Source organism: Drosophila elegans, unplaced genomic scaffold, assembly GCF_018152505.1.
Source record: "Drosophila elegans isolate 14027-0461.03 unplaced genomic scaffold, ASM1815250v1 contig_208, whole genome shotgun sequence".
NCBI classification, from domain to species: domain Eukaryota; kingdom Metazoa; phylum Arthropoda; class Insecta; order Diptera; family Drosophilidae; genus Drosophila; species Drosophila elegans.
Window position 1 is genome coordinate 13,210,384 of NW_024545578.1, and position 23,887 is coordinate 13,234,270.

Below are 23,887 nucleotides of genomic sequence, written 5' to 3' on the forward strand. Positions count from 1 at the left end.
ATTAGTTTATCATGTGAAAACTTTACCTTATGAAACGCTAAAGTTAAGTAACTCAAATTTAAACAACAAAATATTTGTTGAGCATTACAAATTTAAGCGAACTTTATTTAAATTTTTCGACCCAAATAGGTAATAAAGTCAATAATAAATAGTAGTACCATATTAATAGTATTCAAAGTAAAGTAAATACAAATTTGTTTGAATTATACAAATTCGAGGTCGTTCTTATTTAGCCCGCTTCACAAAATATAGCCTAACTTTGGGCGAACAGATTTTGTGGCGGGCAAATATTAACTTACTGTTGAGTTCCGTGTATTAACTGAGGAAATCATTTATATAATTTGTATTTGACTAATGTAAAGATTTTATAAGCAAGAAACGGAACAACTGCGGAAATTACTGGAGAGCTATAAATGGGTTAACTCGAACTTCAGTCAACCACAACACTCGATCACAGGTTTTCGATCTGACTTAAAATCAAGTGTTTCATAAGCTCTTCAACTTACTTACACAGCATCCAAAATGAAGTTCCTCTTTGTAGTCGCCCTTTTTGCCTTGGCCATTCAGTTGGCTTATTCTGCAAGTGGTACTACCACAACTACTACTGTTGCCACCACTACAACAACCTCAGCGGCTACAACAACCACAGCGGCAACAACAGCCACTACGACCGCCTCATCCACCCACAAGAAGCGTTGTTGGAAGGGCAACAACTGGTGCCACACTCGCATCCCCAAGAAGAAGTGCAAGCACCCAAAAAGGTGCCACAAGACCGTCGTGATAGTCACACGCAGAAAGAACTAATCTTCATTTCATAATTTAAATTGAAAAATAAATACATACAAAATATTTGGCACTCAATTTTTGTTATTCCTTGCATAAGTCCGAAACTTACACTTTTTCTTCAATAACACGACGAAATTTATCCAGCGAAATATCATTTTTCTGATCATAAAAAATGTATCTAAAGCGTTGGCTATCGATGGGTAATCAAATTATTGTCTTATGATACAGTCTTGGTTTTTATTTTTTAAAAACATGTTATAAGTTATGTTTTTAAAAAGCTATTGAATAAATTGCAAACGAATTTATAAATAATCATTTTTTTACATTTTCCTCATGTTTTGTGTTTGATTGCTTCTCAAATTATAAGCAAACGTTATTTAAATGTTTATTTGTACATGATTTAAAAAATTTTTTTTTTGGTAATACGCTACATAAAGTGACCTTGAACCACCTTTATCCAATATATGTGATAATTTTTGAAAAACTTTATAATGACATTTTAAAAAGATCAGGCATACGAATTCGAATTGGTTATCACATCCATACCAAGGTAAATAGGAAAACAAGGATTACCGAACCAGTATCCATCAGACACATGAACTTCATATTGTCTCACAACAACTTTTGGCAATAACATCTATATTAAAATAATAAATTTTAAAATATTATCATTATTTCTAGGTCTGTTTGCTTATTTTTTAGCTTCAGCGGTAAATCATGATAATCAAATACTATTTTTAAAGCAGTTACGTGGGTTTGAACAGCTGTCGCTTACATGTCAGTAAACCATATACCATTTTACCGTTTTCCAACTATTAGATTTCCCACCATCATATTGTCAATAAGCTATTTACCTATAAATCAAGGAAATCATTTGACAAATGTTTACAACAGCAACAAACGAGGAAAAAGACTGAAATGGAATTCACCTATAAAAGAATCAGATCTTGCTCTGGTTAATCACAACACTCTATATCACCAATTTGAGAAGGTTTCTCCTCCTTTTGATTTGGTTTCATCAGTAGTTTACAAGGATCCCAAGATCGTTCAAGATGAAGTACCTTTTCGTGGTCGCCCTTTTTGCCTTGGCCATTCAGTTGGCTTATTCTGCAAGTGGAACTACCACTACTACCACTGCTGCCACCACTACAACAACCACAACCACAGCGGCAACAACAGCCACTACGACCGCCTCATCCACCCACAAGAAGCGTTGTTGGAAGGGCAACAACTGGTGCCACACCCGCATCCCCAAGAAGAAGTGCAAGCACCCAAAAAGGTGCCACAAAACCGTCGTGATTGTCACCCGCAGGAAGAACTAAGAACATCTTAAGATCACCCATTTATAAACCCTTTTGTGCATTAATTAAAAAAATCTTCCCTAAACAAATTATGAGCATATTCTTTCATCAAAGAGAAGGCCTAATCTTGGTTTGTTAATTCTGTTAAAAATTCTTTGTATTTTCAGGCACATTTTTCTATAGATGATATAAACTATTTGCCAATTTTATAACTTCTACTCATAGTTTTATATATATTATATCTTTTAAAAGGTACAATGTTATTGTAATTTTATAAGTGGAAAACAAAGCCTGGCCCTTTAAACACATATCTGTGGTACGTCCACATTGGTTTTAATTGGCCTTTTGTTTTTATTCCATTATATGGAAATATATAAGTTTTAAAAACTAAGAAACAATACCAATACTAATTAGCGGTGTCTGTCTTTTTAGCCCCAATAACTGAACAGAAAAGTCTTGGAAATGTCAAAAAAAAAAAAAATTAGGTTCACTCAGAAAATAAAAGACACTCAGAGAACACTTCATACATAACATACTACGACTAGGATAGGAAACAAAGCAAGACCGTCGGCAATGGCAAACAAAGGACACTTTATCGAGAGGAATGGCAACCAGCGGGCTGCTGGCTTACCCTCCTTTGGGCCAGAAGTCCTGACCTCCAAGGATTGCCTGATCATTGCGCACCCGGAGGAGGAAATCCGCAGCCGTATGGAGTTCGAGTGCAGGAGGAATCGGGCGCAGCCCGTCGGAAAACTTCAGCCACATTTGCCGGACAGCAAAATCGGCGAACTGCTCTGCAGTGAAGGTCAGAAGTCACGCTTCTCGGTCTTCAAGGAGAAGTTCCTCGAGGACATGTACTGTAAGTCGGGTAAAATCGCTGAAATAATGCCAACGCATTCGAAGCCAAATGATGTGACCAATTTGAGTCGCACCTTCGGACGTGCCAATCCGCCATCGGATACTCTATATAGCACCGTAATGCCGAACAAATCGGCCGAGCAGGTTAACCGGGAATATGGAGAGTTCCATGAGGGTCACATCGTCAGCAATAACCATTACTTTCCCTCTGAGCAGATCAATCGCAGGTTGGTTGGTTTACTTACTTTGCATTTATTTTTATTTGAATGTAAATTAAAATATTACATATTACTAACTTATAAAACTAAATCCGTAGTAAAGAAAATGTCCCTAATATATTTAAATAATTAGAGAAAACTATATAAATAAATACATTAAGTACTAATAAAAATAGTTGAATAACGAAAAAATAATATGCAAAATATAATCAAAAAAATATAAAAAATGGTCGACTAAACTTTGTAAGCTAATGTTATTTGAGATATCTCATTGAGATAAGTTTAAATTAAAACCGGCAACGCAGTGAAAAAAGCAAAGTTATTCGTCTGCTTAATTTAAATGGCAAAAATTAGAATTAATCTTTTGTTACTCTTACATATCATAGTTGGCTAAATTAGAGTATGAGAAAAGTGTTGCATATTTTGTGTTAAACAGTTTAACTTGCACAAACGTTTCGTATACTTAATATACTTTGAGTTTATATTCTTATTATATGATTATTATAATTATTAGATACACAAAGCCCTTTAATCGAAGTGGTACCTTTGGGGTTTTGCAAGGCGCCGATACCACTGGATCGACGATGAAAAAGTGTTTGATGCAAGGTGACGAGCACTTAACTGTGGTCTCCAAACCCTGGATGGACTACGTAGAGCGCACCAAAGGACCTTTGGGGAAAAAATACCAAAAGTTGGTTACTTTTACTATTGAATTGTCAGAAAAAGGTTGCAATTACTTTTAAAGCTTTTCTTCTTGTAAAGGTATTTTTAAAAAATTCCACAGCAGCTTTCCTCTGCTTGCATATACATATGAATGTTTTAGACAGACAGTAAATAATTTGCCAACATGACTTCACTTTATTCTTTGTTATTTGCTCAAGTGTTGTCAATTCAGGCCCAATTACTTCTAAAATTAAGTCGCAAATTGCTGAAATGGTTAGTTTACTACTAACTTTTAATTTCCTGATAATAAAAATAAATAAAAAAAGGGACCTAATCATAAAAGTTATCATTTTTAAAGAATTATTTTTTGATATTTCAAACATTTAAAAATTTTGTATAAAGACACTTTACAACCCAGATGGTTTGGTTTAATATTAGGTAAAATTAAAAATATATTTGAAAGTGTAAGAGGACAATAGTTTATTAAGTAATTGAAACAAAAATGTTGTTCTAACAAAATATTATATATTTTTATGTTTTACATTAGATACCTAGATGAGGTGCCCGATTTGTACTTTGGTGGTCGCCGGCGGACGGATAAATGTACAATTAAAATGTTGCTGGAGGACATAAGTCCGTGCGAAGAGGACAATACGTTGGTGAATGCTTTATCCTATTTGAACAGGCTGCGTGAGAGTCTGCACAAGCGGAATGATTTCTACATGATGGACCTGATCGCATCGCTGGAGAGGAGCGACAAGGAGCACTCGGGACACATGCCACTCTCCCAGATCCTCCAAATCATGTACAGACTGCATATCCGTGTGGACGAGGCGAAGATCCGCACCATGCTATCGCATTTCCGGAAGTTCCTGGACGAAGGCTGTGCCACCGAGCGTGTGAATTACGATCAATTTTGCCGGTTGCTCTCCGTTCAGCAACCACTGCCGGAAGTCGGATTGATTGGCATCGTTCCGGACTATAAGTACAGTAAGGAAACCACCTATCGAAGTCTTTGCAAAGATCGCATGAAGAATAATAACCCGGGTGGTGTAGTCTTTAACTTGCCCAACTGGAGTTCTCACCAAAGGGACGATGTCAGCACACATGTCAGGGATCTCCTGCAACCGGAACTGAGCACCAAAATTGGACTTCGGCCCAGTGACCTCAGTTGCCCACGGACCAAGGATCAAATGGAGCGGATATTCGACAAAATCGTCGCCAAGGATCAATTTGAACTCATTTGGCAGCGACTAATGGCCGATAATGACAATTCGGATCGGAAGGATATGGCATCAGTTATGCAGTTTCGTGATGAGATGCTGAGAAAAAAAGATTAAGATTAGTCCTTTTCAATACATTATCACATGTTTACGCAATTGAAAAATAAACAAGAAAGCTATGCCGAATAAAAAATATTGTAGCCAGAGTGGATTTAATTTTAATTTAATTTAATTTTATTCTTACATTCCAAAAACAATCAAAGTATGTGGGTTCTGATATTTCAAAACCTGTAGAAAACATACATATACTCTATATCATAACCACTTGAATAGATCGAAATAGTAGAAATGGCGAACTTTGGCCGTTACAAAGACAGAAATCCCGATATGCGGGCTGCAGGACGGATGTCTTTTGGCAATCCTGCAGAATTATACGGCACCAAGGAGTGCATCCAGATCGTGAACATGGAGGAGGAGGCGGAGAATCGTATTAGGGCACTTTGTCGGCAGCACAAGGCCAAACCGTATGGCAAACGAACGCCCAAGTTACCCACCAATAAAATCGAAAATATTTTTGGCAATCAGGATAGGGGTCTGTTTGCCGAGTTTCAGGAAAAGTTTCGCGAGAATATGTTCTTCAAGAAGCCTGTTCTGGGTGAGGCCAGGGAATGCAACTCCAAACCGGATGATGTGACAAATTTAAGCCGTACTTTCGGTCGAGTCTCCAATGCTGAAGATTCCCTTTACGCTGTTGTAATGCCCCGCAAAACTGCCGAGCAAGTCAATCGCGAGTATGGCGAATTTCACGACAAACACATCATCAGTCACAATCACTACTTTCCCTCGGAACAGATCAATCGTCGGTGGGTTGAGTCACTCTCACCTTAAAGGCCAATTTCTCAATGTCATGTCAAGTTTAACTAAAATCTTTCTTAACACTAAAGTAAATAATTGGGTTAAAGTTTCAGTGCCAATTTAAAAAACTTAACCCGACATTAAGTCTAAAATCTTACATCCTGACATTGAGAAAACGGCTATAAGAAATGAATAGCTAATTTTTGGAGTAGATATTCACAGCACTTTAATCGGCTCAATACATTTGGTACTCCACTCTTTGTGGATCATTCCGGAATAAATGTAAAACGCTGCTTGGCGGAGGGCGAGGAGCGTTTGATAATTGTGAAAAAGCCGCAAATGGATTTAGACGATCGCACCAAGGGTCCGTTGGGCAAGAAGTACAAGTGGGTATCCAAAAATATTTAATTAAATTTTGGAATAAACTCCCACCATTACAGATGGTATCCGTACCAGATCCCGGAAAATATGACCTTTGGTCGCACATCACCACGTGAAACGGATGTGCGATCGCTGCTGGAAAACACAGCACCTTCAATTTTATCCGACAAGTTGGCCCGTGCAATCAGCCACTTGAATATGCTGCGAAAAATGCTCCAGGAACGGGACGAGTTCAACATGAACCAGGTGATTGTGGCGCTGGAGAAGAAGGATAAGCAGGCCATTCGCCAGCTTCCATTGGACGAGATCATTCAAGTGATGCGCAAGTTGAATATTCCGGCGGATGCGGAAAAAATCCGTACCGCCGTCTCGCACTTTAAGTTGTTTGTGGACGAGGGCTGCTGTTCGGAACGTGTCAAATACGACGATTTGTGCCAACTGCTCTCCATTTTGAAGTCGCTGCCATTGATTGGCTCCATTTCACCCACGCCGCAGACGATCTACAACCAGGATACTGCCTATCGTCAGTTGTGCGCTGATTTGGCAAAGAAACCCGTCGAAGGTCCAATCCTCAGACATCCCCACAAGTCACCAGTCCAGCAGGATGTGGATGACACACATGTCACGGACGTCCTGAATCCGGAGTTATCCACTTTATGCGGCTTGTGGCCAAGTGATTTCAAAGTGTTGCGTTGCAAGGACGAAATTGAACGGATATTCAAGGGTATTCTCTCGAAAGATGATTTTGAGTCGATCTGGACGAACCTAATGGGTGAGCACAAGGATCAGGATTCCATGGCATCCGTTGCACAATTTCGTGCTGAAATGAAGAAGATCAGTAATCAGACAGAATGATTTCACACTGCCAGGAATCTTAAGATACAAATGAAATTTTCAAGCGATTTATATATATATATATATTTTTGCACAGTCAATAATAATAATAAATATGCCATCTGTCAACTCCTCTAGATTTTCCTAATAAGCCACATAATGACACAAAGGCATAGAAAATGTTTTTTATCGAATAAGTAATCGTAATAAAAATATATTTTCAGATTTTTCAGTTGAAGTTTTTTTTAAATAAGTTGAAGCTTTGAACTTCTATCTATACCGCTCTTATGTAAGGTGTATGGAAATCAATGTTTTTTTCTACATTTTTTATTTAAAGCCATAAAGTAAATAAAATAAAATTATAAAGCCATTTTGGGATGTGATTAAGGATTAAGGGAAGTTGGTAGTTGAAGGGGGGTTGGTAACTGGTGGTTCTGGATCAGGTCGCAAGTGTTTGTAAGGATTTAATTGGTGCTCCTCCTGCTCCTATTGCGCCGGGTCTTTCTGACCTTCTTGGGCCTGGTAACCCTGCGCTTGTAGTGAATCACATGCTTCTTTTTGGCGGATGAAGCCTCTGTCGTGGCTTTGCTGGCCGTGGAAGAGGCTGTGGTGGTGGTGGCGGTGGTGGTGGTAGTGGCTGCAGTGGTGGTGGTCGTCGCCGCCTCTGTCGTGGTTGTGGAACTGGCCGCACTGGACTGGCCAACCAGGACGAATGCCACGGTGGCCAAAAGGAGCAGAGCGCAGGTGAACTTCATAGCTATGACTGATTAGTTTGTAGTGCGATCAACTGATGCTGTTCTGGAGCTTTGCCCGCACTATTTATACCTCATTTGGTGGCTGCAACAATGGGCTAAGCAAACATCTCATTTGGATCTGCAAAGTCTGCCAATTCCAGCTACGTTTCAGCGTGAGAACCTAATACGTCATTTATATCGGGGTCGAGTAAATAAAAAATTCGCAAAAAATTAATGTACCACAAGTGCTTGAACAAAAAGAAATTATTCCGGGTTGCAGCTGTTGTTTTGCCATTTAGTCTAAACTCATGAAAAGAAGTATGGAGACAGACTGTCACATGACAGAGAGTTTATTCCAATAAATTATTATAACAGTAGCTAAAACCGTATAAAAATAACTTTTGAATAAAGTTAGGTTAATCCCTAACAATAATTGGCAAGAGTATTATAACTATCTCCTCAGGATTGTAAGATCGATTCTGTTTTTGGTAAATGTATATAATAAGTACTTAATTTCCAGTTATTTTAGTTATTTTTTAATTTTTGTTTGTATATTTAAATTAACACACCACTTTGAGGTGATTGTGATTTTAAAGGATTTTCTGAACATTTTTTTACATATTTTTTTAAAAACACAAATATTATTACTTTTTTTCTGTTTAATTTGGCAAAAATCGAATAAAAAATATTAATACCACCACGCTCCTATGTGTCAATAATTTTGAATGCAATTTGTATTAGATACTTGAAATAACAACATATGTATATAACACGTATTACAGTTTGTTTTTGGGTTTATTGTGCAAAAGGCTTTACAGTACCCGGTGCAATATTTACAATACAATAAACAGTTTACGCTTAAAGTTTTTCTGAGCATTTCCAGAAAACTGAGTATGTCGTTCAATACAAAACCCATCGCACATTTGCAAACAAGTCTCACACGAACAATGAAGTGGATTTTTAAGTGCCTGATTACTCTTCTTGTTTGTCTAAGCATAAATATAGTTGCAGCGATGCACAACCCAATGATGCGTATGCGTGAGAGACTTTAATCATATCTATTCAAAATATATACATTAAAAATACTTCCTTTCATCTTAGAATGCGATTTGGGAGAGCATCTGACATGTAAAATTAAATTCATTTTCTGTTGGATGTACCAGTGTGTTTGTCTTCCGAATCACGTATACCTTGGACTCGGACATGGTTGCCTCTGCGAAAAATTTGTTTAAAGTTTAAATAAGTTTATTAAAAAAATTTTGTTGGTCTATAGAACTTCTGCCAAGTGAAAATTAATAAAAATAGCGCTATTATCATAACTTAATTTAATTATTTATTAAAAGGTCCTCTTTACAAGCCAAATGTTAAAGCATTACCAAAACAAAAAAACCTTGTAATACATAAAGAAAAACCCAACAATTCATATGTACATACAGATATTCAACTCATAAGTCATTACTAACCACAAAGGTAAATTACAGCCATTGTAATCATTCTATTGGTTAAATAAGAAATAGTTAGAAAATGGAAATAAAACGCATAAGACTTCAGCTTACATGCTAATCACAAACTACTTTATTTGCACTTCAATCTCTATTTGGCTTTGTCCAAAAAGTCTTTAGCCTCGTTGATTTTGGCCGCCAAATAGGGCGAACCGCCTCGATCCGGATGGTTCAACAACATGATCTTTTTGTGAGCGTCCTTTATCTGCAAAAGAAAACAATAATAAGTAAATTGTCAATTTAATATTTTTAGCCGAGTTTCAAATTTATTATTTTTGTTGACGATTTACTAAAAACCAAGTTCTGTCTTAGCAATTTCGAGTTTTTGATGCATGGCAGGCGACATGGCTAAATCGGCTTTGGATCCTCATCAAGAATATATATACTTTATACATAGCTACATAGTTTTCAACGACCTTTGACTCTACCAGTAACAGGTATTAATATCTTTAGCAAACTATTGATTTTATATACTACTGCAGTTTGATATTAAACAAAATCTTATAAAAATATTGGTAGAATAGCTGCAAATATTTACATCAAATACAATTACAATACAATTAGTTAAATTTTAAAATATAATTACGATAACCAACGCTTAAAATTACATCGACTTTTGAACTCCGAATTAAAGGTGTACATTTAAAAGGTCAAAAGAAAAGCCAAATAAACTAGTGAATATTTCAAGATTTTCTTAAGAACTGGTAAAGCACACTAATCGAATTCTTTAAGCCAGAATCCCGAACAGTCTTACCTTGAGCTTGGACGCACTGGGACTGACGCCCAGGATGAGGGAGGCCTCCCGCTTGTTCATCTTGGGATCGAAGCCACCTTTGTAGTACTTGGAGGCCGCCATGCTCTCAGCATCGAATTTGGGCAGGTTCTTCAGAGCCTCATTGAATTTGGTGGTCATCTGGGGCATGCGGCGTATCAGGTGCTTCCCGGCGAATCCCACGGCGGCCACTCCAAGTCCGGCCAGAATTACGGAGCTCGCCTTCGGGGTCAAATGATTTGGGTTGGTGGCCATTGAGTATATGAAATGGAGAAGAATATTTCACGATTGTTGTCGACTAAAACCAGGTGATTTAACTATGTACCATTTTTATGTAATTTTAACAGCTGTAAAATCAGTGAAACTGCATGGCCTGCTGCCAGCTGTTGTGTAATCGATAGTTGAAGGGTTGTCGCTCTACCGAATGGAACTATCGATAGCATCCAATAAGCAGAATTACCCAGTGCTTATGATTTGAATATGATTTATATATTTAATAGACAAATCGAATTTTTAATTTAAAATTTAAACGGATACAGATTTATTCTATTGACATGACCTCAATTGTTATTATATTTATATTTCCGATAGCTGTTTTTGTGCCACATGGGTGTAGTAGAGAAAACTACAAGAGGGACACTCTTGAATTACTCCTTTCTAGATCGAAGTAGTTAATTATTTAGTTTAAATAAACTGTTAAATGCATATAACATATAAGGTTGTTTTACTCCTGCTTATAATATATATATGTTGAATTATTTATGCTTATAACAACTATAAATAAATTGAGAATGCAAATAAAACAATATATTTTTTATTTATAATAAATTATAAATGCTTACAGCTTAAAAGGGTTACATTTAATATTTTACTTCTTCGAAAACACATTAAAATCCCCTCTGCAACGCCCCTGCTGACGACCAGCTGATTGTCAACAACCAGGGATGCAGACTCAAAACAGCAGTTGTTCAATCGATAATGACAATAGCACAATAAACATAATTTTCTCGCAACAGCTACCAATTTCAAACCAGAAGGTAAACCAAAACAGGTATTTCCTGATTTTGAACCACTTACAAAACCTTCCCCACAAAAACTGCGCAGCTGCTATCGAAAAAATGCGCATTCGGAGACTATCGATAGCTATTGGTCCGCATCGATAACGGGACTCAACAAAGTGCACAAACAAGCGAAGAAGAAGCAGGAAAAATTTTTGATGTGCAAAGTTTCAAAACCAAATCACCCAAATATTGATTGACGAAAAAAGTAAAAGCGTCGAAATTGGCGATCTCCACATCCTGGTGGCGTGTGGTGGTGTGCGTGCGTGTCCGTGTGCGTACCGCTAAACCGTGAGCGTGTGTGTGTGTGCGTGTCCGTGAGTGTGTTGCTGTGCGCCCGTCACTGTGTGCGTGCGCTCCTCAGCTGGGGAAAAACTTTTTGGAAAATTAGCAGGCATCAGGAAAAAGAGCCGTCAAACTGGAGCGAATTCCGGAATATCTACGCGACACGGTCGATTGGCTGATGGGGTGAGTTGCTATACCACTAAACAATAGATCCCACAAAAGCGTAGTTATACCAAAATCACAAACTTAACATCTATGATATATATTTTGGCCACTTGGTGGGTCTCTTGCGTCGCTTTGTCTTCGGTGTCCTCTGCTGCTTTTTTCGTCTGCTGCTCTTTTTCGTCGCCGTTTGGCCTCTTGCCAATTGGCCTCGTTTCCCCATTTTCGCCGACTGAAATTTCTTTTTTCGTCGAACTTCCCACAGGAGTAGACCTCTTCAAATACCCTACACAAGACCCTTAACTTTCTACCTATTGTTAAAGTGGCCTAACCAGTAAGCCATTAACGTAGTGAACTTAATAAAACTGGTATTAAGATTGGCAAACAGAGAAGAACTATGATTATAAACATTTTGTGCACTTTCAGTTCAAAACGCTTATAATAGAAGTTTAAAAGTTTTAAAATAAAGCTCACAAATCATAGAATATTTCTTAAAATTTGTATCATTGAACACATAAATCCAGATAACACTTTATTCAGCGTACCCAAATTCATTTTATAGATTGCGCTTTCTATATTTGTTGTTTACTTATTACAAGCCAAAAGAATCCGTTACATAAATCTTTTCCCAAGTCATTTGAGCCAATACATAACAAACCTAGTTTTATACAAACATACATACATACATGCATACATATGTACATACATGTGCGTGTATAACTTTCAGAATAAGTAACATTTCTTTGTTGTGATTGCGGCACATGAAAATCAATGGGCTTTTTATCGATTTCTCCAATGTGGTTACCAAGTCGCAAGTGTTTCGATTTACTTGACCAAGTAAATTTACTCCATAAGTAATTCGTATGTGCGTGTGCGTGTGTGCGTGTGTGTAGTGTGTGCCTGTGTGCGTGATCGTCCTCTTCTTCTTCCCACGAATCGAAGTCGCAAGGCCATCGCTGCACTTTGATTGCACTGCGTTTATTTTTCTTTTTGTGCTCTTTCTCGCCTTCGTCTCTCCTTCTCCTTCTCCTCCTCTTTCTCTTCTTCGTCTTTTGTTTATGCCAGCCAAAGCAGTCTCGGAATTCTGGAGATAAGAGCAGGTTTAATGAACTTGCCAATTTCATTACCACAATGCATTGTGGTCGATTTAGCCCTAGCATGTGAATGCGCCATTCAAATTCTTTATCAAATCGAAGAAATATAAAAATACTTTTGATATAATCCCAAACGATCCGTCTTGTTAGTACAAAAAAAACCTTTAAAATATTATTTTTAATTGCAAGTAAACTACCCTATAAACTGGTATACTTAGAAACGGCCAGGTTTATGTCTACTTGCTTCTGCCAAAATTATCTTAAAGATTTAAATACCAAATCATATATACAAATAAATGTTCCACAGACATCCAAAAAGACCTCCAAACAGTATGTGATTATATTCATATTTGAAACAATATTTATAAACACACAAACAAAAAAAAAATTAAGCTAAATAATAATGAGAATTTCTTAAAACATGTTTTTTAAACGAATTGTTACGATAAAACTTTATTACCATTTTACAACGTTCAACCACCACCAGTTTAGATTTAAGGTTCAAGCTTGGCCTTTATAAAAAATGAATAAAGGACTTTAAATTGCAAAGGACAATGCTTGAAGGAAATAAGCATGCATCGAATGGTTGTCAAGGGAATAACTGAGTCGGCTACCTGTATAAATGGTGGATGAAAATCTAATTTTTTTTTTGGTTCTCTGAATTTTGCACCCCTTTAGCATTTAAATTTTCCACAATAAGTTCAAGGTAACTTCTTTTATACAAATGTGGATTAAATTGAGATTTTTTTATGTTATAAAGTATTATTATTATTAAATACATTTATCTTGACATTGAAAATTAAAACTATTTCAAATATAGTGACAGTTAAGTTATTATAAATTTAGCCAACTATATTAATGTGAGTTTTTGTATAGTTATTTTATTGATTTAAAATTCTAATACCTTGTTGAGCTCATCTTTTCCCTAATTATATCCCGATTTAGACAGTTAAGGATAGATATTTTTCTTAACTTTTGCTCCTAATATGGACCTGCCATGTTAATCGCCGTCTTAAGGGTTGTAAATCCTGGTCTTCTGCACGTTCTCTGTTCGAAAACTACACAAACTAAAGGAATAAAGTTCGTGAAGAAAACCAATTAAGCACAGTTTAGTGATTAAACAGACCAATCGAGCAGTGGCCAAATGCGGAAATCGAGTTGATTAGAAAGAGACATTGAGGCTGCAGGGTATAATGAAAGCTTCCCTTTTCGACTGGATAAATTAAGTCCGCACATCCCACTGACAATTTGATGCTTACGTGAGCGTTTATTTTACCTACAAAGCCAGATGGTAAAGTCGTTAGTAGAACCCTACATAGTATACCGTTGATACATATATTTGCCCATATGAACACACACACGGGGGCCAATCTTTTGTGGACTGTCTGTCACAGCATCCAAATAGGCAAAGGAACACAAAAAAAAAAAAAAAAAAAAAAACAAACGATGTAAGAGCAACAAAGAACAAACAAATTGTGTCACATGTCACACCCCATACCCAAAAAAAAAAAAAGGGAAAAGTACGCATCAGTTGATGACTCTGCCAGCGGAGGACAACATCATACGAGTATGGAGATATCTGGAGGAAGGGTTTTATTTTTTATTTGTTTTTTTTTTTTGTTGGGTGGACTGGGCTGGACGTCATCGCCCTCCAATGGAGCGGGGTTTCATTAGAGCAGGCATAACAATTAAAAATGTGGCAAGAGAAAAGCCATCGATTTTTTCCCAGCGAGGAGGGCTTTTACATCCATTGGGAAAAGTAAAAGCCTAGGGTAACTGTGAAATTAAAGTATAATATCTGATTTTAATTTAGAAGAGTCATGATTCTTTTCGTATAAAAGATGAAACATTTTTCGCTTATGAGTCATTCCAAATTTAACAAAAAATTGATAAAAAAATTTCGTTTTCCTGTTAAACTTGAAGTAAACTTTAATCAACATATTACAAACTAAATAACTATGAAAAATTGGGCAATATATATATTTGTATCATTTAGAAAATGGAATCTAATCTTTGTGAAATCCATTCAAATATTGGGACAATAAATAATTTATTCTTTTCTTGCTGCTCTTATGGTTTCATATTCATGTTTACGAAATCGCTTCCAAAAAACAGCTCATGAAATGCAGTGCTTTGAATTGAATATAAATACATTCATATTAGATGATTTAGTTTCTGTAGCGCTTACTGCTATTAAAGCCTTTCATTAGGGAAATTGAATTTTTGCATAATGTGATTTCAGGCAAGTACTCGTAATTTTGTAGTATACCTCATTAGCAACCCTCGCTGTTCCGTCGACGGCGTGTGTGCATTCCGACAGCCTTGAAGCGCACTTAGCACAACTCTAATTGAATTAGCCGGCAACGGGTGCAAGTGCAGGAAAAAAGGAAAATAGAAAAATTACAACTAAACTGCAACAAAAATGTGTAAAACAAATGCAAGCCGGTGGAGAAAGGCATAAATACCGAGGGAGAGAGAGAGAGAGAGAGAGAAAAGCGACACTTGGCCATTTTTTTTGCAGCCTTAGAGGGAATTCATTGATTGACAGACGGCTAGCAGGCCATCCAGGGGCGTGGCTGAAATCACTAAACAAAATCAATTTTTCGCAGCCCAAGATTGTGTATATTTAGTATGTGCGAAGAAGGTTGCAAGTTGCACCACCCAACTTTGGCCATTTTGCCCGGCCATCAGTTTAGTTGTCGACGAACGACGGAAGCGGTTAGTTCCCCAGATTTTTTTTTTTTTTATTTGTATTTCTCTCCAGACTACCAACTTCCATTTTGGCCATGAACTGGGCCATCTCGAATCTGACGGGCGGCAATCGCGTTAGCCGTGCGATCCTCGTTCGCTATTCGTCGGTTCCCTTGGCCGATGCCACCGATGGATCCTCGACGGCCCCCCAATCGCCCACCGCCTCCACGCCACGCCCCTCGGCGTCGCACTCCTCACTGTCGTCGACCTTCGCCGCCACCTTCCTGCACGCCTCATCGCGCCACATTCCCGGACGGGCGGTGTCGCGCCAAAGTGCCAATGGCCAGAATGGCGGCGGCAAGGGGAATTCCATGGGTGGTGCAGGTGGTGTCCCAGGTGGCGGTGGTGGTGGTGGTGGTGGTGGTGCAGGAGCTGCTGTTGCAGGTGCAGGTGGCACTGGTGCCGGACCAGCGGCACAACTGTCGCTGCCATTGGACGTCGAAGAGACCGTCACATGCTTTTGTCGGTAAGCTGTGAGAAGTTGTGGAAATAAACATGAAACAGTGCAAATCAGGGTGTAATTTAATATTGATAAAATGTTTAACAGGAAGGATACCCCTTACAGAATATAAACCTGTGATCTCTAACCACTTTAGGATAGTTTCAAACACATTCTCAGACCTGTTTCTAGACAAAAAATGTTTTTCTTTAGTAGACTTAGTGTCATTTTGGTTTTCTAGAAAATCAAATACCCAACATTTTATTCCGACAATAGTTTCTGGGAGCAAAAATAAAGTTTGTACTGCGTTTAAACACAGAAATTTATTCAAGTTCTCTATCAAGTATTTTAATGACATACAATTTTTAGTTATACAAAAAATTTCTTTCCAACCAAAGAAGGAAATTTGAAAAGTGTCTCAAGTCTAATTGCTTTTCTTATACAAGTGAAAATTTCCCCAAGAAAATGAATTTAATATTCCATTATGAAGCAGGCCCTTACTGCTTTCAATTCTCATAAAAAATAAATTATCAGAATAAATTATTTAAAGGGTATCCCGTTCACAGTTTCTTAATATTCAGGGCAAAATGTTACTTTTTCATGGACCGAAAATACTTTAAGTCTTGTTACAACAAAGAATGACGATAATGTGGAAAAGTTTATCAAGCTTGCTTAAAACTTGCTCTGGCATATGTTCCCGTTTAAGTTTTTGTAGTTTTACTGATTTCATTTTAATTGTTCCACAGAGCAAAGATCAACTTGAAAAAATTAAGTAAGGCAATAAATAAAATATTTACTAAGGATTTTTACATACGCTGTTTTTTTTTGTTAAAAAAATGTCAATGTTTCTTGTATTTTTGCCAGAATTTTCTTGTAGGTCCAATGATTCACAAATCATTACAATATAGACCTTTATAGTATCAGTATTCAACAACATTTAATTAAAAAAAATATAATTCTTTACACTACTTATGACTTACACCATAAAACTTATTTTAATGAAATGCCAATGTATGCAGTTGAATGAAAATATTTATTACATGAGTTTGCAAAAATTAAAACCTTTGCAAATTGTTTACTTTGTTAATGGGTGTTGTTGGAAACCGACAAAATGTTTGCCGAGCTTTATAGTTTTTCTTGAATGCAGGGCGCGCTCCCTAATTGCCTTGGAAAAATCGCGAAAATTGCGTCGTTTCTTTTGCCTTCGTTTAGGGACAAGGCAATTTCCCAAGGCAATAGTGGTTGTGTGTCTGTGTGTGTGTGTGTGTGTGTGTGTGTTTGAGAGTTTGGTGATTATAACACTTTCACCCTCTCTCTCTCCAATGGAAACTCTCTGCCACTCGCTTCTCTCTCATTTTCCCTCAGTTTCCCTCAGTTTCTTTTAGTTTCCCCCTTTGCCATATCATATGTGCTCACAGCGGGCAAAGTTCCCCAAACAGCTGATTTCTGCGTCTGCCTATCAGTGTTTTCGTTTTTCGTATTTCCTTTTTCCTTTCTGTTATTGGATTTCCCTGGCACAACTTCACCCCTCCTTCTTGTAAATTATTAAATTTGCGTCGCAGTTTTCCTCTTGGTCTGCATTGAAGTTTTTGTATGGTTTCCATGTTGCAGAGAAACCCCTGCGATGTCCAGGGGCGGGTAAACAAAGGGGGGAGGGGGATTCCCTGGTCCCTGGTGATTCACACCTCCAGACGATTGGTGCATATACATTACTTTTGCATTTCGGCATTAACTTGCCCCCCAACCAATGCCTGGCGCGATTTACACACGCCCCCTTTCGTTTAACGGCGACACATAAATCACACAGCGCCATGTCCGAGACGCATATGGGAATCCACAGTGGGGGTCAACAATTTAGGTATCTTAATTAGAATCGAGCATATCGGAAACAAAAAACTACTCTATTGGGTAGATAAGCATGGCAATTTTTATTTAAAATGCAATTTAAGAAAAATATAATTTTTGATGTACTTATAAAAAAAAAAAAACTTTTACATTAATGTCAAGCGCTTTAAGAAAAGTAAATAAACTTTAATTCAAAATTGTATTTTAAATAAATGCTTAGACGGTTGAATAAATAAAACTAACATTCTAAAAAATCCAAGTAAACATATTAACAAGTCTTTTATTATTTCTTTTGAAAAATGACATGTTACTTTTATAAGTTGTTCGGAATTTGATTTCTTTTGCTCATATATGTATATTTCGTTAAATTTTCAAAAAATGGAAGATTTACTTTATGTATTTTAATTTAAATTTTAATAAAAAAAAGAAAATACATAAAGTAAATTTTCAATTATAAAAAATAAGTTCAGATCGCTAAAACCATAAGAAAGTTGTTAAATTGCTAAAATGATTTTTCAGAAGAAACTATGCCCACTATAATTGTTTTTATTGCTTAAATATTAACTGTCGCTGTATGTTTATGCGTATGTGTCTGCATTTATGTGGCGCTCATTTAAATTCATTGTTTTGCCATTTTTTGTGGATGTTTTTTTTGCGCATTTCCTAATTTGATGGCTACCTCTGACGTCATTGGCATTGCGCATGACCCGCAGCAGCAGCAGCAGCAGCACTAACAACAACATCAGCAACAACAACAAAAACAAAAACAGCGGCACAGTAACTACAGTAACGCTGGCAACAACATCTTGATACGCTTTGTTGTTCCGTCTTATTTATGTGGTGGCGTGACCGACTAAACGGAACTCCCGCCCCCCGCCGCACCACCCAAACCGCCCCCACCACACTCCCCTTCGAGATCCCCCCCCATGTGGCCCCAAGCAAAACTAGAAACGTATAAGCGAGCAATAACAACAACAGCATCTCGGGCACGGCGGCAATAAAAACAAATCACACTAAACACAGTACACAAAAAAAAAATAATGAAAATAGATAAATGTTTATGATCCAAAGTTCATCAAAGAATTAAAAGAGTCAATAACCAAATACAAGAAATATGTATGACCAAATTAATTGCGCTTTATTGTTGTTCAGTTGCCATGTTTTAGGTTTCATTATTTAACAACAATCGAGAGAAAGCTATACGGTTTTATTAAAAAAAAATATATATATATATATTAACTTGTCCAAAACCTATTTCTCTTATGCTTAACATATATAGTGTCTAAAAAAGTCATAAAGTTTCATATCACAACATATTACATTTTATAATAAACAAAGTCAGCCTGCTAGAAACGAATAATCGTGTATTTAACTTACGCTAATCCGATTTCTAACTGTGTAGAATGTGTGAGAGTAATATGAACAATTTTATTTTTCTTGCATACTTATGCAGTTGGGTTGTTTGTTTGTTATTTTTCTCGGGCACCAGGAAGCAATCTACTTAACTCTTTCACTTTGCAATTAAGTTGGGAAGTTGGAGGTGGAGAAACAACAAATCAAATATTATGATTGATAAAGAACAACAACAACATTTTCTGTTGTTGGGTTGATATTTATGGAAAAATGTACCTATGGAAAAAAAGCTACCCATTACCGGCCTTAAAAAGCAGAACTTTGAAATTTATACAAAATAGAAGAAGTGAAATTAATTGATTAGCACGGTAACGATAAAAGCCTATAGTACTACAATCAAATTCAAATGTTTCCACTAACATTGTCTAGTCACATGAGAAAATATGTCAATATCAAAAATTAACCTGAAATACTTGCTAGCAAATGTTTATTTAAAAGAAACAAAATTAAACTTTACAAACACTCATAGCAATGTTTTTTTTTTGTATTATGCTCCTTTTCATTCTCTCTTAAACTTAACAAAATATTATAATTTTCTAGTGTAAATATAAACACAAATCTTGTTCTTACAAAGGAATATGTAGTGCATGTTAATTGTCCAGTGAACATAGTATAAACAACCAAAGTTTTCCCATAGTGTATGTGAACTTTTGTGGCGCACTGTTTGAACTTTTATAAGCCAAATGGAGCCACTTTTTATTGCTGTCATATTTATGAGGCCCTTTTGGTTTTCTCGAGTTCCCATTTATTTGGAGCAAAAGGATAACAAATAAGAAAACTTAGGAAAAAATTTCAATTTGAATTATGGGATGCGTAAATAAAGAATACTTGAGTAATTTACGCTCCTGCGGCATATTTATTTAAGAACCTTGTGACAGTTTCGGAACTTAACATGAAAAACTATAAATAAGTATATTTAATTATGGTGACCCCTGGTGGTCTTTGAAATTTCTATTTACCATTCATAAAAGGCTCGTTCTTGGGAAATATTTCTTTAACATCTTGCCGCATATTTCTTTACCAATCCGCAGATCGCGATCGTGTGCCGTTTTTGCTGTCCGACTGCAACAGTCGCTGCAATAAGTAATGGGCACAAAGCAATTCGAGTAATGGCAAATGGCAGCAGTTGAACCGCTAGAAAGCAGCCAAGCGTTGCAGTTGCAATTGTCCCGTAGAGGGAGTGAGACGGAAAAGTAATGCGAAAGAGAGGGATATATATACATATATATGTATATATATAAATATATATAAATACCGATCAGATGTTCCATTAGTCACTCTGTGTGTGTGCATTATTGTGGATAAAATTTTGATGTGGTGCAAATGAACTTGCCGCCGTTTCATTTGCTTTGCGGGCGGTCACAGGTGCTCGTTCTCGGTCCAAGAAGATTCCCTTTTCCGTCTGTCCGCTTCTCACCTTTTCACCCTAGCTCTATTTCTCTGAGTATTTCTTTAGCTCTTCAGCCGACAGCTGTTTATAAATACACTCAAAATCAATCTTAATATAGTATTACAATTCGTTCAGTTCTCCTGTTTTAAAATGAAATGATTATCACTTCAAATATTTTATTTTTTGTTAAAAAACAGTTTAAGCCCAAAGAATTTAAAATTTTGGATAGCAAACATTGGGCATTTTTATTAACATTTTTTTCTGAGTGCACTACCTTTTTCCTGTTTTCGACTTTATTTACTGTGAATGACAATGCGTTTATACTTTGTTTTCTTGTTGAGGTCTAGATTCTGTGTAAGTCAGGCAACAAATGCAGTTCCTGTGTTCTTCGTTTCTCCTCCACCGCTCTTTTCTATTTGATTTCTTTTTTATACCCTCCTCACCGAAAAAATAGCGTGATAATTACACTCCGGGGACGATGGATGGTCAGAGGGGGCTATTTTATGCGGGCTTGGGGTCAATTCATTGATAAGAACTAGCTGGAGGTCTTTACCTTTAAGGATACCAAGTTGAAATGTCGTTTTAATCAATGTTTTCTTTTCTTTTATTTTCAGGTGAGTAACAAATTAAATCGCATTTTTCTTACATTTCTGAAAAGAGGAAGTTGTCTTAATACCAGGTAATCTATTAAAGTTAATTTGAGCAGCCAACAAATAATAATATAATTATATAAATAATAATAATAAATAACTTGACAGCAGTAAATGTAGCTGTTACTTTTATAAGTTAATTTTATTCACTTATTTTGTCCATTTGCGAACATGATTATTTATAATAGCACAAAAACATAAAAGTATTAGAACAGCAGGCTTAAATGTTTTTCTGGTTCTAATTTATTAGCTGATGTATTTCAGCCCTAAATCCAAATAAAAGTAAATTATAGAAAACATTTGTATTTGTTCCTAATAGTAGTAGATTCTACTACTATTCTACTGCCACTCAGCCACATTCTCTTTTCTTGGCCAAGTGGCAACGCTGTCGCTGTCAGCTGCTTGGCATCAGCTGATTTTAGAGAGCGAAAGAAAGATAGAGAGAGGGAGAGCAGAGCCAAAGCAGTCAAACAAGTGGTCGAGAAATGTATAAATGTGTGAGTGTTTCGCTTCAGTGGCGCATTTGTATGCAAAACACGTATAGGTGGACCTCTCTCGCTCAGCTGCTCGCTCTCTCTCTCTTCCCGTCTCTCTCGCGCAGAGAGCAGATGTTGCTGGTGTGCGATACAGCAGCAACATCACGGCACCAACAGCAACAACATCATGGCAGCAACGGCAACAGCAACCACTTCATCTTTACTGTGTGCTCTGCTTTCGTTGCCAGTTTTCTGTTTTTTGTCTGCTTTTTTCTCTCCTTATTTGCGTGTGTGTTGATGTTGCTGCTGCTGCTGTTGCTGCGGTGTATGTGTTGCTGTTGCCAGCCGAACGAGCAGCAGTCAGTCAAAGACAAGCGACTTGGCTCAGTGTAGAAATTTCCTTTGGCTCGCTTGGTCGCTCGAGCGGTCGCAGGTCGTCGATGGTGGACTGTTGTTGTCGCCGCGTCATTTTATTGGACATTGTTTTTCGAGGCGCCGCCGTCGGTTGCAACCTCACATCGCACTTATATCGCGTCGCAGTTAAAAAACAAAAGCAGCAGCAACATTTGCAACAGCAGCAACATCGATCGTCCATGTGAAATGCTATGCTAGATTGTGAAATTTCAAATTGAATACAAAATAAAAACTGAAATCCCTAAAAAGGGGCCACAAATGTAAGCAGAAAAGGAGTCGTCTTACCAAAAATTACAAATAATATACAAAGGAAAAGAAGTGCCTCTCTGTGTGTGTGTGTGTGCTAGTGTTTTTCCCGTGCTGGTGTGAAACTGTGTCATTCACTGCGAAAAACTGCATTCAAGTTTTTCCTCAGAGCCGCGATTGCTGGCGTGTTATTGTTGCTGTTGCAGTTAGCTGCCACGGTTTGTTGCTTCACTGATTACGCGCAATGCAGCAGCAGCAGAAGCAGCAGCAGCAGCAACAACAGCAGCAACAACAGCAGCAGCAACTGCAGAGGAGCAATAGCAGCTGAGAGTTCAGTTGCGAAACCGGCGAAGCGCGACTGTTGCCAATGCAACGCTTAGAATTGGCACACCAGCAACAACAGCAGCAGAAACAGCAGCAACAACACCAACAATACCGAAACTGCAGCAGCAACAACAACGGTACATTCACAATGTTGCTGGTGTGCCACTCCACCACTACTTTTTCCTCCACTGCCATATTGTTTTAACCACTTCCTTTGCCGCAGCGGCAGGAACTTCCTTCCTCACGGGCTTCCTGTCTGTATGTCTGTCTGTCTGCCTGTCTGTCTGTCTGGCCATCCCTCAAACCTCCCCCTTTTTTTGCCGCCCCCTCGCCCATCACGCATTGTCAGGTGTTTTCTCTGCCACACAGAAAAAAATGGATGTATTTTCTTAATTCTATTTTTTAATAGAATTTAACAACTAATAAAGCTTGAAAATCAATGATCTTTTTTTCACTTTCCCACTTTTTCAATTGCCAAATACGGACAATTCTCATAAATGTCTTAAAACTTAATTTAATAAATAAATTAGGCTTGAATCTTTTAAAAAAATTGTAGGTTCAAATACTAGTCAAACTAAAGACTATTAAATATGATTTAATTCTATCGGACTTTTTTGGTGTCTTAATGTTCACCAAAGTATAATACTTATTTAAAAGCTAAAAAACGTTGAAATTAATTCCAATTATCCATTTTACACTTTAAAGTCCGAATTTTAAAAAAGTTGAAAGATTATCGTTTTTTTCTGTGCACATCCTGTTTGGGTTTTTTACATTTTATTTTTTATTTTTTGTCAACCCCGTTGACGCCTACGTGTTCAATGCGCTGAAAAAACAACACTACGAGTGGCTCAACCAGCAGCTTGTTATTTCTCACACCTTCCGGCCAACCCCTTTCCCCTCGCCTTTCGTCAGCCCCTGGTAAACCCTTTGGCCATCAAATGCGCTAGGCCATTTATCGATTTTTTTAGGTCATGCTAAAAATTGCAAAACCAACTGGAATTAGTTGCGGATTCCCATAGTTGAATTCCCATGGACTTTTGTGAATGGTAGATGAATTAAATTTATCCAAGCCTTTGTGGTGCGATGTTATCTAACAGATGAATATTGACTATTGAATTGGTTTATAGGCTCATAGATCTAAGGATCTTTTTAGAGGGTAAGGAAAATAAAAAGCGGTTTTAATTTGAAGTTTTCGTGACAACTAAACCACAGC

General features: G+C 37.2%; 7 protein-coding genes across 11 annotated transcripts in view; 5 read left to right on the forward strand and 2 right to left on the reverse strand.

Annotated features, from left to right (window-relative positions):
• Window positions 1-423: 423 nt before the first annotated feature.
• LOC108150372 (protein new-glue 1-like) lies at window positions 424-849 on the forward strand. The gene has a single exon (XM_017278512.2). The coding sequence runs from the start codon at window positions 523-525 to the stop codon at window positions 802-804; it is 282 nt and encodes a 93-aa protein (XP_017134001.1). The 5' UTR covers window positions 424-522; the 3' UTR covers window positions 805-849.
• Window positions 850-1,752: 903 nt separating this feature from the next.
• On the forward strand, window positions 1,753-2,174 carry LOC108150373 (probable serine/threonine-protein kinase atr1). The gene has a single exon (XM_017278513.1). The coding sequence runs from the start codon at window positions 1,839-1,841 to the stop codon at window positions 2,106-2,108; it is 270 nt and encodes an 89-aa protein (XP_017134002.1). The 5' UTR covers window positions 1,753-1,838; the 3' UTR covers window positions 2,109-2,174.
• An 85-nt stretch (window positions 2,175-2,259) lies between these two features.
• Window positions 2,260-5,242, forward strand: LOC108150371 (EF-hand domain-containing family member B). Its single transcript, XM_017278511.2, has 3 exons — window positions 2,260-3,172; window positions 3,678-3,854; window positions 4,374-5,242. Exons 1-3 carry the CDS (start codon window positions 2,661-2,663, stop codon window positions 5,164-5,166), a joined length of 1,482 nt encoding a protein of 493 aa, XP_017134000.1. The 5' UTR covers window positions 2,260-2,660; the 3' UTR covers window positions 5,167-5,242.
• Window positions 5,243-5,338: 96 nt separating this feature from the next.
• On the forward strand, window positions 5,339-7,248 carry LOC108150351. The gene is made up of 3 exons (XM_017278483.2): window positions 5,339-5,912; window positions 6,117-6,290; window positions 6,345-7,248. The coding sequence occupies exons 1-3, from the start codon at window positions 5,398-5,400 to the stop codon at window positions 7,138-7,140; spliced, it is 1,485 nt and encodes a 494-aa protein (XP_017133972.1). The 5' UTR covers window positions 5,339-5,397; the 3' UTR covers window positions 7,141-7,248.
• A 160-nt stretch (window positions 7,249-7,408) lies between these two features.
• LOC108150353 (protein new-glue 1) lies at window positions 7,409-8,521 on the reverse strand. Its single transcript, XM_017278487.2, has one exon. It carries the CDS (start codon window positions 7,872-7,874, stop codon window positions 7,584-7,586), a length of 291 nt encoding a protein of 96 aa, XP_017133976.1. The 5' UTR covers window positions 7,875-8,521; the 3' UTR covers window positions 7,409-7,583.
• A 108-nt stretch (window positions 8,522-8,629) lies between these two features.
• On the reverse strand, window positions 8,630-10,542 carry LOC108150352 (mitochondrial import inner membrane translocase subunit TIM14). 3 transcript variants are annotated; one of them, XR_001774669.2, is made up of 4 exons: window positions 10,110-10,446; window positions 9,410-9,560; window positions 9,317-9,348; window positions 8,630-9,066 (listed from the first exon to the last, which is right to left on the reverse strand). XR_001774669.2 is itself a non-coding variant. In XM_017278486.2 (4 exons), the coding sequence occupies exons 1-3, from the start codon at window positions 10,453-10,455 to the stop codon at window positions 9,447-9,449; spliced, it is 357 nt and encodes a 118-aa protein (XP_017133975.1). In that variant the 5' UTR covers window positions 10,456-10,542; the 3' UTR covers window positions 9,164-9,348; window positions 9,410-9,446. The 3 variants fall into 3 exon arrangements, 2 of the variants coding, with proteins under 2 accessions (XP_017133975.1, XP_017133973.1); XM_017278486.2 differs by lacking the exon at window positions 8,630-9,066 and adding an exon at window positions 10,453-10,542 and having other exon boundaries at window positions 9,164-9,348; window positions 10,110-10,349; XM_017278484.2 differs by lacking the exon at window positions 8,630-9,066 and having other exon boundaries at window positions 9,164-9,348.
• A 753-nt stretch (window positions 10,543-11,295) lies between these two features.
• Window positions 11,296-23,887, forward strand: part of LOC108150194 (MOB kinase activator-like 2) — a 44,772-nt gene continuing 32,180 nt past the window's right edge. Inside the window, exon 1 of one of the 3 annotated variants that reach the window (XM_017278202.2) lies at window positions 11,296-11,653. In XM_017278202.2, the coding sequence (XP_017133691.1) occupies window positions 11,649-11,653 (5 nt within the window). In that variant the 5' untranslated portion in view covers window positions 11,296-11,648. Of the gene's footprint in view, window positions 11,654-15,497; window positions 15,944-22,071; window positions 22,365-23,887 lie in introns of those variants that run through there. The other 2 variants (XM_017278199.2, XM_017278198.2) reach the window with 2 other exon arrangements.